The 13,985-nt window shown below is 39.4% G+C and overlaps 1 protein-coding gene across 3 annotated transcripts in view; it reads left to right on the top strand.

The window, feature by feature from the left end:
• The window catches only part of cdh23 (cadherin related 23), a 669,485-nt gene that overhangs the window by 525,080 nt on the left and 130,420 nt on the right, over nt 1-13,985 (top strand). For all 3 annotated transcript variants that reach the window (XM_008106631.2, XM_062976257.1, XM_062976258.1), the window contains exon 28: nt 12,013-12,073. In XM_008106631.2, coding sequence (XP_008104838.2) covers nt 12,013-12,073 — 61 coding nt within the window. The remainder of the gene's footprint in view (nt 1-12,012; nt 12,074-13,985) is intronic.

Raw genomic sequence — 13,985 nt, 5'->3', positions numbered from 1 at the left:
TGCTTTTTGCCATTGCAATTAGAGAAGGGGATGGTTTCATTTTTTAAATAAGATTTAAGGTACAGTACTCTTACGGACTTGTGGATAAGGCGACCTACTTTTTTGGATTGGTTTTTTAACTAAAATTTCTAGACCTAACCATTAGCATATAGGGTAACGGTTTGTAAAGGGTTCAAAGACCCTTTTTGGCTGAAGGGCAGGATATAAATCATCAAAATAAATAGGATTACACCTCTAATTTCTGATCTCTACAAAACCATGCTACACCACAGTGGTTGATACTGATAATTAGATGGACTGTACACTAGGGACCTGATCATATTAATGGGCCCCGCAGTTCAGTTTTGCCGGCAATCACCAATGAAACAAAAGGCACATTTTGCACCTTGCGGTGACACTCACACACCCCCTTTTCCCCCCTTCTTCCCCCATCACATGGGGGCATCAGTGCAAGGACCTATCCCTGGCCCATCAGACAGGAGAAAGGGTAGTAACGCTCATTTGCGCATTGTCCATTCCCCCATCTGACAGGGGAAAGGCCTGAAAATGTGGGTAGGTCCATCAGAGCTACGCAAAAGACACATAGCTTACCATGGTGCCAAGGAAGCAAAATGCTACACTTCCTTGGCACTTCACTAACAGATGGGACGGGGGCCTTGCACTGCATTATCTGATCAAGTCCATCATGAACTGTCGCAAAGAGCAGCCCCAGCATGGTAAGTGGCTTAAAAAAACCCCAATATAATAAGGTCGTAGATGTAAAGTTTGTCTTAATTGTGTTACTGTGCAGTTGATGCATGTATTCTAATTAGCAAGCACAAAAGATTTATTTCAGGAATTTCTCCTCATTCATTCATGGCTAGAAGAGACCTACCTTATTCTCTGATAACATTCTCATATCCTTGTGCCTGTCTGTTTCTGTATTCAGTTCAGAAAATACACTGAACTCTCACAAGTAGTAAAACAGCATGGGAAAGTAAGTAATAAGCCTGGTAAAATGCAGTACCTCCTAAAGAATTAGGGGATTTCAAGTAAATGTTTAAATGTCCTTGGCTAGCCCTGCTGTGGTTACGATTATGAAAAGGACTTTCTAAATTTCAGGCCAATTGTGTGATTACTTTTTAGTTGGAGGAAGGGACAAAAGGGTTGAGCAAAGAAGTGGGAAAAATCAGGCACTCAGTGGCTATGCCAATCAGATTTTTGATGTGTATTTATGTGTATATGTAAGCATATTAGTTTTTTGAGTATAGAGTTTTAAAGGAATATCCTAATAATTTTTGAAGTTTCTCTATGTGTTCCGATTCCACATATTCATATGAATGTTTAGATTGACCATATATCTCCCTTAATGTAAAGAAATTGAGGCTAAGATGCATATTATGCATTTGCATTATTTATGAATGTAGATAGGTTAATATATTCAACTGAGCACCGCCTCTTTGTATTAATGTAGCAATCATTTTTTAAATAGAGTTCCAAGATCCTTCATCAGCTGGCTTTGTGCAGCAGCTGCAAACCACAAGCACATGGACCATGTGCAGAAAAAATATTTGGTAAGGTATGCTGAGTAAGGACACAAAAAGCTTTATCAAATAATTTTTAGCACCAAGGAGAACGTCCTCTTTACAACTTAGAGTAACCAGGACAAGATATCAGAAAATACCCTTCTATTAAATGTAGATCTGTCCTTTTTTATCTGTCAAACTTCCATTAGTCTCAATTTGTAAAAAAATAGTTCACAATATTAAATAGGTGGAAATGACAATAACAATATTCTAAGGCCCACCAGATGAGTTACATCATACTTCCTCCTCTCCAAAACAGATATTTATAATCTGAGAAAAGAACTTCTACATTTCTGGATAAAAAGCATAGTGTACTTGATTCTTGTCCACTTGATAATTTTTGTGAATATATTTACCTTTAAACAAACCTAAATCTTTAAATGTGTCCATGGGATGAATAAAGAAAGTGCTCTCCTAAGGTTGTGTAATGAATTTTATAAATTTACCATATTCTACTAAAATGCATTTTCTGTCCAAAACAATGCCATAGTTTTCTCTCCTTTATTTTTAAAATAGTATCATAAATAATAAAATACAAAGAATTGTATGTTACATCCATATAGACAATAATAATCCTATTTTAAAAAATGATAGTGTTGAGACAGCAATTGCATGACTAAGCTAAGCAGGTATTTCTATGCTATCAGGATCACATCCCTTTCTGAAAAACTGATGTTGAACAGTGCTTTATTTAAAATCCACAAAAGAGAGATACCTTATTTATGGCGCCTTGTTTAGTATGGCAGTGAGATATGGCAAATTCCTGTAGGCTTGAGGTTAAAAGTTCTTTTCAATTCCCCAGGGATGCTGTATCAAGATGTCATTCCACTTGTTCATAGCACTCACAGATCACTTCTTAAGACCATTTGTCTTACTTAAATTCACATCAGCACTGAGCCCTTTTTCCTTCTCTAGGTTCCTTCACCCAATCTTCAAAATAGACTGCATTCTTTGTGCTCCCCCCCCCCAGTCTTTTCTTTCTTCTCATAAGAATATTTTGCAATTCTTTGAAACCAAGAAAGGGCACCAACACAGGAAACATACAAAACAAAGCTGCATTATGGATGTTTATTAGGAAGTAATAACACCATGTAACATGATTTTTGTTCCTGGATTATAAATGTCATTTCCTTGTTGGTTCTATCATAAAATCATGGGAAAAGTTTATTAAACATCAAAAACTTTGTTTTTCTGAGATATCCTGCATCACATTATGCCATAATTTTTCAATGAATTTCTCATAGAGTCTCAACAAATTCAACATAGTTAGTAGCAGCCACAAAAACAAAGTTTCTGGAGTATAACAACTATTTTTAAAGTATGTACTGCACAATTAAACAGGAAATAACACTTTCAAACCAGGAACATATTTTTTTTCAAATTTTGTTACATAGTGTAATTCAGGCACCAAGTTGCTGCATAAGCTGAACTGGACTCAAAAATTCAGCATAACTGATAACTGATTCAGGTTAATAAAAAAGCTTCAGTATCTTCAGTGTGTTGCAGGCCAATGACAATAATCTGTACTCAGATAACATCTCACAATAATTTCCCCATGTACACTGAAAAACAATTAGCAAATTTTGAGAACCAATTGCTTTTTTCACTGAAAAGAGAAGAGATCCTTAATTTTAAAGATGTATATATATGATCTGACAAACCTATGTCTTTATATAAAACGTGAAGGTTTACAAGTGCATGTTTTTAATGGACTTCTGGTGTGCAACTTTTATTGCATGTCAATGATCAAATAAAAGTACATGGATACACTCCAGAGGATGTACGTCTTTGGATCCTTGTTTGACCACAAATATGCAACTGCAGTTATTTTTTCTCAAAGTCCTTATAAATTATACCTTAGGGCCTTTCCACACAGGCATATAACCCAGAATATCTAGGCAGAAAATCCCACAATATCTGCTTTGAACTGGGTTATCTAACCCCACACTGTCATATATTTCAGTTCAAAGCAGATAATGTGGGATTTTATTCTGCTGTGTGGAAGGGGGCTCAAAAATAAGTATAATAATTCACCCTTGATAAAGTTTTGTTTGCATTTTCAATTATATGAAGAAACATATGCTTTCTCCTGTTTCTCTATATAACCCGTATTTTAAGACTGTGCTTCTGTGCTTCTAAAAGTAGTTCTAAAGTAGCCTTAACTTATCAACACTTATGGTTCATTCCTGTTAGCAACCTAGATTAATTTTACTCTTTCGCTGCAAAAGAAAAGTCAATCCCACAAGGTTGAATAAACAAATTAAATAGAGTACATTTTCATTCACCCACCTCTTTTCCTAGAAGGTGTCCTTGGGAGAAACTGCATCACCCAAGTTGCATGCAAGTTTCTTAGATCCTTCACTGCCTTTGTTTATCTTTCTCAGAGAATGCTACTTTCCTGTAGCATCTTTCCTTATCCCCTGCTCCTATGTCCAACGTTTAAAGGGTATTTATCTCCTGGTTTTGGTTGTTGTTGCTTGGATCCTTTTATAGTTTCTGTTGTCTTCTAGCCCCTGACAACCTGGGGGAGGGGTGAAGGGATCACAGAGTGTGGGCGGAGGATGGGGGAAATAAATAGAAAGAAAGTAAGCAAGTTGTACCAGGGGGAAAAAATTGGAGGGCTAATAAATATCCAAAGTTACAGATGTTCTGAGCATTGTGCATCTCATTTTGTTTTGAAGGGCATCACAGAAAGTGTTTTATAGATGGGAGCCTGTGATGGATTGTGATTCTTTACCTCCCACAGTTGCTTCATCCCCTTCTGGAAGTGTAAATGGTACGGTCTAGTCACTGGAATCTATTCACTGAATGCCAGCCTTCAACTTACTCAGCAGTTGATTTGGGAGCCGCCACTGGGGGGGAAGCAGGGAGTCTGGAGGAGGGCCTGTGTCTGTCTCTTTCTCTGGCTCCTGTTTTTGCCTGCTATCAGTTTGTCCAGGGCCAGGCAATTTAATTCCTACCTTCTTTTATTACTGTATTTTTATCCCTCATCTCTTATATAGAAAGTTGGGTGAGTGGTGTCGAGATGGAAAGTGGAAAGAACATGGAAAGAGAAAGGGAGATATACATTTAAAAAAATCAACGCTTTGTAGTGAAGGCAGTGGGTTAAACTGCTGAGCTGCTGAACTTGCTGACCAAAAGGTTGGCGGTGGGGAATCCGCGGAGCAGGGTGAGCTCCTGCTGTTAGCCCCAGCTTCTGCCAACCTAGCAGTTTGAAAACATGCAAATGTGAGTAGATCAATAGGTACAGCTCCAGCGAGAAGGTAACAGCACTCCATGCAGTCATACCAGCCCCATGAGCTTGGAAGCATCTACAGACAACGCCGGCACTTCGGCGTAGAAATGGAGATGAGCACCAACTCCCAGAGTTGGACACAACTTGGGAAGCCTGACTTGGCCACAGTGGTCCACACTCTTGTTACATCTCGTTTGGACTATTGCAACGCACTCTATGTGAGGTTGCCTGTTTGGAAGCTGGAACTAGTCCAACGTTCTGCAGCCAAGTTACTAACTGGAGCGCCATTCAGGGAGCATACAACTCCTCTGTTGAAGCAGCTCCACTGGCTGCCTGGTAGCTTCCGGGCACAATTCAACATGCTGGCTTTGGCCTACAAAACCTTAAACGGCTCTGGTCCAACTTACCTCTCAGAACATATCTCCCCCTATGGGCTGTCCCGCAGATTAAGATCTTCGAGTGAGACCCTGCTCTCGGTCCTGCTGCCATCACAGGTGCGGTTGGCAGGAACGAGAGACAGGGCTTTTTCGGTGGTGGCTCCGTGGTTGTGGAACTCCTTGTCAAGGGAAATTAGGGAAGCCCCTTCACTCATGTCTTTCAGGAAGCAGCTGAAGACCTGGATGTGGGACCAAGCTTTTGGCCCATCCTAGGACATGGGTTGATATGACCTGATGAATTCTGTGAATTAATATTAAGTCAAACACAGATTGGCTCTGACTTTGGCTCGAAACTTCCCCTGTTTAATGGTCACATGGTTTTAATTGTTTTAATTTGATTTGGATACCAGCTTTTATTTGTGTTTTATGTTTGGTTTTTACTATTATATGTGCCATTTATCCTGCCATTGTGTAAGACCGCTCTGGGTCCACTTGGACGAGAAGAGCGGTATATTAATTAATTAAATAAATAAACTAGACTTAATGTCAGGGGAAAACCTTTACCTTACCCTCCGTAGTAGTTCACAGTGACTGCAAATATTGAAAGATGCTCTCTCTCTGTTTATCAAGGAAGAGACAAAGTGGCAATGATTGCATATGTATTTCCAGTTTGTCCTTTCCGAAGCTCATGATGTATGAACTACTGAGCAGAAATGTCGCTGGTATTCATTGGAACATATAAGCGTACTGTATTTAGCAGGGGATCCTCCCACATCACACAATTGTAAGACTATGAGTGCTTTAACTACCGTGATACTATGTTGCGCAGTCCTAGGATTTTTGTTTTGGGAATGAATTAGAGCTCTGTGACTAAGAATTCCAAGTGTGTGTGTGTCAATGTTCTATTCAGCTGTCAATTTATGGAGAGCCCATGAATTTGATAACATTTATTTAGCAGGGAATCCTCAAGGTGGTTTTGCCAGTTTCTTCCTCTGAAATACTGGTATATCTAACAGAACCGGGTATTCTTTGCTGTTCTCCCATCCAAGTACTAATCAGAGCTCACTTGGCTTCCAAGATCAGACAGGACCTGGTCCTTTGTAGTTCCTGGGATTCCATGGCATGAAACCATGGTATTGAATCACACGGCTATAGCTGAGTAGCATAAAAAAGTTCCAGGTATTAATGGATATAGTAGAGCAGCATTTCCCTTTTCATCACCTTTCTAGCCATTGAAGTCACGAGGATCCATATCAGTGGTTCCCGTGTTAAAGATTCCATGAATCTAACATGAATGCATCACTGGATCATGCTTGCAAGGATCCAGTCCTTACGATTAGTGCTTTAAATTTTAGTTTTCCCTTTGATCTTTCTTTAATACTGCCCTCCCACTCTGCCCCGTATTTCACACACACAAGAGGGAAAAATCTGGCTTAATGAAATAATTAAAATATTCAGAAGGGGCACAGATGTACTACACACGTTCAAAAGACATGTTGGTAATTTTAGGTAGGATTTTCACATAGCATGTTGATTAAAATTATTTTACTCTTACAGTACTAAGAAATACGATTTTGTGTGTGCATAATTTGTGTTTATATCTCACTCTGCTACAGCAACTGTGATGCTTGTATAGTACTCTAGTCACATCAATGGAACTCAGGAGGAAGACGCTTGCAATAAGCAATAAGAACACCAGATGGTATCATTGAATTATGTTTTCGTTCATATCAGGCAAAGTCCCATCGAACACTCTCTTTCTGAAATGCAGGATAAAACATGCAAGTGAAATCTCAAGTTTTGAAGTAATTTCAGGCATTGATCTCTGGCCATCAATAGCAGCCTCAGAGAGATACAAAACAGATAGAATCTCATTTGAATTTAGTCCCTTTTGAATGACTTGGAATTTGCCTATACCAGTCACAAAACATAAGTGACTCAAAAGTCACTCCTAGCTGTCTCATGGTGTCAAGGGACTTATGATTCTTAATGTGGAGTAAACTGAGTTGAACTGCATAGTCTCTACCTTGCTGAAGGATGAAGTGTGTAAACAACTCGGCAGCATCTGGGGCCAGGCCAAACAATTGGCCCATGTAGACAAGCCCTTGGAAGATTGAATCTTCCAAGATGGAATCTTAGAGGGCATGGTCATCAATTTTGCAGATGACACCACATTAGGAGGAGTAGCGAATATCCCAGAGGAATTTGATCAGAATGAAACATGACTTTACCTGATAGATACTTAGGCCAAAACCAACAAAATGAATTTCAACAAGGAGATTGTAAGGTCCTACACTTAGGCAGAAACAATGAATGCAGAGATGTGGGTGACATCTAGCTTGACAATGGTAGATGTGAAAGGGATCTAGGACTCTTAGTAGACCATGGCTGAACATGGGTGAACAGTGCAATATGGCAGCTAAACAGCCAAGGCAATTATTGTCTTCATTAATAGGAGTATAGTATCTAGACCAGCGTTTCTCAACCTGGGGGTTGGGACATCGGGGGGGGGCGTTCAGAGGGGTCACTAAAGACCAGTATTTCCTGTTGGTCATGGGGGTTCTGTGTGGGAAGATAGGCCCAATTCTGTCATTGGTGGGGTTGAAGGGACTCTTTGATTGTAGGTGAACTATAAACCCCAGCAACTACAACTCCCAAATGTCAAGGTATATTTTCCCCCCAAACTCTGCCAGTGTTCAAATTTGGGCATATTGAGTGTTTGTGCCAAGTTTGGTCCAGATTCATCATTGGGTTGTTGTGTGTTTTCTGGGCTGTGTGGCCATGTTCCAGAAGTATTCTCTCCTGACGTTTCGCCCACATCTATGGCAGGCATCCTCAGAGGTTGTGAGGTATGATACCTCAAATCTTTGAAGATGTCTGCCATAGATGTGAGCAAGATGTCAGGAGAGAATACTTCTGGAGAATACATCCTCAAAGGTTGTGAGGTATCATACCTCACAACCTCTGAGGATGCCTGCCATAGATGTGGGTGAAACATCAGGAGGGAATACTTCTGGAACATGGCCATACAGCCCGGAAAACACACAACAACCCTGTGATTCCAGCCATGAAAGCCTTCAACAACACAGATCCATCATTGTTTGAGTCCACAGTGCTCTCTGAATGTAGTGAACTACAACTCCAAAACTCAAGGTTAATGCCTACTAAACCCTTCCAGTATTTCCTGTTAGTCATGGCAGTTCTGTGTGCCAAGTTTGGCTCAATTTCATCATTCAGAATACTCTTTGATTGTAGGTTAACTATAAATCCCAGCAACTACAATACCAAATGACAAAATCATTCCCACCCCCACCCCACAACCCCAACAGTATTCAAATGTGGGCGTATTGGGTATTTGTGCCAAATTTGGTCCATGATAGACCAGAATGTGCCCAGAGGAGTATGACCAAAATGGTAAAAGGTCTGGGAACCATGCTGGAAACCAGGAGTGGCTTAGGGTGCTGGATATGCTTAGCCCAGAGAAGAGAAGGTTCAGACATGACATGATAGCTATGCTTAAATATGTGGGGAAAAAATGTCATTTGAGCAAACTTGTATTTTCCTGCTTGAGACTAGGACATGGAGCAATTAATTTAATCTGCAGGAAAGATTCCAATTAAAATTTAGAACTTCTTGATGGCAAGAGCTGTTTGGCAGTGGAATATACTGCCTTGGAGTGTGGTGAAGTTCTCCTTCTTGGGAGGTTTGTAAACAGGCTGGATGTCCATGTGTCTGAATAATTTAGATTGTGTATTTCTGCATGGCAGAATGGGTTGGGTTGGAAGGTCTTTTCTAGTGCTATGATTCTGGGACCTTTGCTGGACTGTGAATGCCCACTGTTCCAGATTATTTGTTCTTTGCATCCCATTGTCCTTTCTTACATTACAGACCCCACCTAGCAGGGTGTTTGAAAGATTATTGGGTTAAAATGTAATTTCTTATATATTCCTGAGCAACTGAAGCATTCACTTCTGAGGGTAAAGAGAAAAGAAAATATCATAAGTAGGTTACTTGCTCTGTGTCGCTGAGTGATACGTGTGTCAGACATTTCTAGGGAAGTACCATCAGCCAAACGCACAGTTGCTTCTCTGTTCAGATGGTGTTGCAAGTGGAATTCCCACAGAGGAAATTCACATCTATTGCCTGAATGAGTTCCCCTTTGAATGTGTCATGAAACACTGGCTGCTGAATACAGGAGTGACTTCTGTGTATTCAGCTAGTGCTTCCTCTATAACATCCAAAGCTATGATGGAGTCTCAGAGGAGGCATGAATATAGCCTGCTTGTTACCTAGCAACACTTCCATTTTCTATCAACCTACACACTCAAAGGAGAACTGCATATTACCCCCAAAGTAGGTTTTTCAAATGTTAGATTCTTGACCCACTCCCTGCATTTCCATAATGGGCAAAACAACTTACCCAGTATCATGTTGTGCGTTGGGAAAAGCCAGTGACAAGGGACAGGGAACTAGTTCCATTTTGCAAAGATGGGAAGAATTTGGTATGGGCTTTTTTAGTTCAAGCCCTATTTGGTTCAGTATGTGAAGTTCCAATTTCTTTTATTATAATGAAGTGCAAAAACATACTAGCAATTCTAACTCCAGATGCATCCAGTTGCATCCAGACTAATTGAAAAGTCTTAGATTTTATTCCTGTTCTTTATGTTTTTATACTGGATTAAAATACAGTGACCTGAGGCTGAATCTACACTGCCATATGATACCGTTTCTGAATCCAGATAACCTGCTTTGAACAGGATTATATGGGTCTACACTGTCATATAATGAAATGTATTTATTGTACAATGCTTTTGACACGAAATAAATAAACTGTCATATAATCTAGTTCAAAGCAGACAATATGGAGTCAGAAACTAGATTATATGGCAGTGTGAATGGGGCCTGAGAAACTGTTCTAATAGCCTCTGATCTTATCCAAGAGTTGATGGAAAACATTCTGGAATATACAAAACATGTATGGTTCTCCAAATTAAAATTTAAAAGAACGTGAACAAAAACTGAGTCTTTCTGGTCGTTTTATCAGCTACTCTGGAAACTGCAAAAGGCACATGTTTGTCCCATAATTCACAGAATAAGAATAATCACTGATTGCTATCTAATGAATGTCAAGGTTGCACTGGGTTTCCCCTGAATGTTCTGTAATTTTCACACTGTGACTAGTGCCACTAATTCTTTGGAATATTAGAGATTCAGGTCTGAAATTCTGCTTAGTGGTGGATATTGCATTTCTTAGGCTTCTACCACACAGCTGAATAAAATCCCACATTATCTGCTTTGAACTGGGTTATATGGCAGTGTGGACTCAAATAACCCAATTCAAGGCACATATTGTGGGATTTTTTTTGCCTTGATATTCTGGGGTATATGGCTGTGTGGAAGGGCCCTTAGCTGGAAGGGTACTAAGTGGAGAGATAAACATTAAGGGCCTGAGTTTTTTCAATTTTCTTGCCACTTTCTTCACTTTCAAGCCTACTGGCAGGAGGATAGTGCTGTAACAGAGGCTTGGCAAAGAGATGTAGAGTTGAACATCATTGTATTTTAAATACATAGCATGCAAATAAACGTCACTTGTACTTTCTGGACTGGGCAGGGAGTGATTTCCCCTGAATCCACCCCTCTACCTATGGTTGTAATGGTGGTGGTTGTGTGCCTTGAAGTCCTTTTTGAGTTATGGCGATCCTAACGCAAACCTGTCAAAGGCTTTCCTTGGCCATATTTGTTCAGATGAGATTTGCTAGTGCTTTCCTCTAAGGCTGAAAGAGTGTGACCCAGTAGGTTCGTATGCTGAGCAAGGATCCGAACCCTGGTCTCCCTGGCACTGCACCATGCTGGTGATCAATGCTTAGTGGTTCTTTTAAACAGAGAAAACTCTTCCATTGGCTGAAAATCAAAACATTTTCTCTGCACAATTAGTCTCAATATTCTATCCCTAAATTTAATATTTTCTCCACGCATGAAAGCATCAATTGTATAAAATCCGGAAGTTGTTGTAATTGTTTCCTGTTGATGACAAAGAGTACAGATGTTTGAGCAAACATCTGCAACATCTGTTTTGCTATTTAATTCTAGCAAATCAAATATCTTATGCAAGCATGAAAGTAGAAAGGCAATGTATAGTTTAAATTCAATTGATAGTCCCAGCTGGAACATTGACTAGTTCGGACCAACAATTGGACTTTAATAATTGTAGATTTTCTATTCAGCAATTATTTCAACTTAATTTAACTTGGGGTTGCAATTAGATTTTGCCACATATTCTTTGTGTTTCTTAGAATTTGACTACGCATCAATGTGTTGTTGTTGTTGTTGTTGTTGTTGTTTATCTCTTAAAAGAGACTCAAAGTGGCCAACAGAGCTAAAAACGATACAATATATATTTCAACATTGTCTTCCTGACATTAGACTGCATCAAGCTTCAGGGTGAAGAAAGGGGCAAGAAAGGTAAAAATGCTTGCCTTTCCAGTTGCTGAAAAACTATTTTGAATACTCTCCCCAGTGAGGCTTTCCTGGTACCTTCATTAAAAATATTTCCAAGACTTTTAAAAATACAAACCAAATTGTGTTTTTAATTCTGCTGTAATGCTTTTATTACTTTTACAGATTTAATTACTTTTTATTTATTTTCTTGCTTTTATGTGTTGGTTTTATACCTTGTTATTATTAAATGTAAACTTCTCTCAGAGTAGAAATACAGGTAAGGACACAGCAAATCTCCGAAATAAACCTGCAAGGCAAGAAGGTATTGTTCGAAACTCTATGAAAATGACACATGTTTGGTTGTTTCTCCCTCCCTATTTTTTGTTGTTGTTCAAAGGTGAAAGCCACAGATGCTGATGAAGGTATTAATGGTCGTGTGTGGTACAGGATTGTCAAAGGTAAGTGAAAAATTAAGACAACTATACTGGTCACCTGTAGCCTTCAGTTAACTCCAGCTACCTTATCTGTATGGCTTCAGGGTTTTCCCTCACTCTAAACTTAATTATTAGAAGACATAAATCCTAGTGAATTCCATTTCCAATATATGTGACTTTCACTGTAATGAAATTACAATAGGCTCCCTTTTTTGATATCAGTAACACTTGACAATTCATTTTTCATAACCCCCAGGATTAACTATGCTGCAGAAAATGGCTTACATTTTTATCACCATGTCTTAACATCTAATATTATATGGTCATCACCCCAAGTACACTGATTTAAAAGTAAGTTCAGCTGAGTCTTGCTTCCATGTAAATCTGCTAAGATAAGAGATGAAATATGACAAGATAAATCTAATACCCTGAAGACATAACTTTGGCCCCAGTCAATAAGAAGTGTATTTGAAAGGTGAGAGAATGGGAATTTGGGGATATACAATATTTGAAGAGAAAGGTGTGGATAAGTAGGAGTGCAGAAGGGAGAGAGGAAAGAAGATTAAAGTTATGGAAGATATGAAAGAGAGTGTTGTCAAAAATATTGAGCCTACTTTATGAACCAAAAAGATCGTGAAATGTCATGCCTGAACTAAACATGACATGCAAATATGTATAGCAAAGCCATAGCAACACTGCATTTCAAAAAGCAGCACAGATTTGGGAGTGGACATATTGAACAAGGGAAGAGGTGCTTATCTCCTGATAAAAACCTGCCCCAAGCCTGAGATCCCCAGGAGATGCCCTTTTTCAGTCTCACCATCATCACAAGCCCAGTTGGTGGGTGCAAGGGAGAGGGCCTTCCTTGTCAGTGGTTGCCCCTTAACTTTAGAACTCCCTTCTTCCCAGGGAAGCTAGAGAAATATGGTTGAACACTGTGAAAGCCATCCACTGCATGGCTATCAGCCTCCTCCCAGTAGAACTCAAATCAAGGAAAAGCTGCACGAGGACCATTACTCCTCTTGACATCCCCCCAGCAACAGCGAGGGTATCCCTCTGGGCAGCTTAGCCAGGAAATCCCAGTTGGATGCCCCCCTACAAAGGCCTGCCTCCAGGGGCAAACCAAGAATTGGCAACCTGAAAGTCCCTGAACAGAGAGGGCAGATCAAAAGACAACCTGGCAAAATGGCACTACCTAAAAGAATCCTCTGGAGCAGAGCAGACAACTCCACATCTGTATGCTTGTCCGCAGTGTCCTGCCTCATGTACAAAGGAAGAATTGTTTGAGGCTAAAGACATTGTGGTCGCTGTTGCCTGTTTTGGTCAAAAGATATTTAGCTATATGTGCTCCTTCTATTTTTATCAGTTTTATGTGAATTTCTGCAATGCTTTAGATATGAAATAAATAAAGGGAAGCTAGAACTGCCCTCTCCCTACTATCCTTCCAGCAGCAGGCTGAAACATTTCTTTCCAGGCAGGGTTTTAAGGGAGTACATTTTTAAGATCGAGCCAGGGGGATGCTATGTTTTATGTAATTTAACAGGTTTTTAAAATTGTTTAAATGGTTTAATTTGTTTTGACTATGTATTTTTAGTAAGTACCATATTTAATTCTATTTTAATGTTTATATGCTTTAAGTTATAATTTATACATTGTGTGATCTTTTGTTAGCTGTTTTGAGTCTCCTTTGAGGGAGAGAAAGCGGGATGTAAATTCTATAAATAACTAACTAAATAATTTTGTCAGTATCCTCCACATTGTTCTTAAATTGACTTGTTGATACAAGCTGTGTTCAAAATGTACCCAACCTTTATTCATAAAAATATTTGTATTAAGATACAACTAATCTCCTTCAAAGTAGTCCCCCTGGGCTTCCACACACTTCTCCCAATGGTTCTGCCACTGTCAGAAGAAGCACCGAAACACCTCATTTGAG

The sequence above is a fragment of the Anolis carolinensis genome, chromosome 3, assembly GCF_035594765.1.
Source record: "Anolis carolinensis isolate JA03-04 chromosome 3, rAnoCar3.1.pri, whole genome shotgun sequence".
Classification (NCBI taxonomy): Eukaryota; Metazoa; Chordata; class Lepidosauria; order Squamata; family Dactyloidae; genus Anolis; species Anolis carolinensis.
This window is presented reverse-complemented; position numbering and strand designations above follow the sequence as displayed.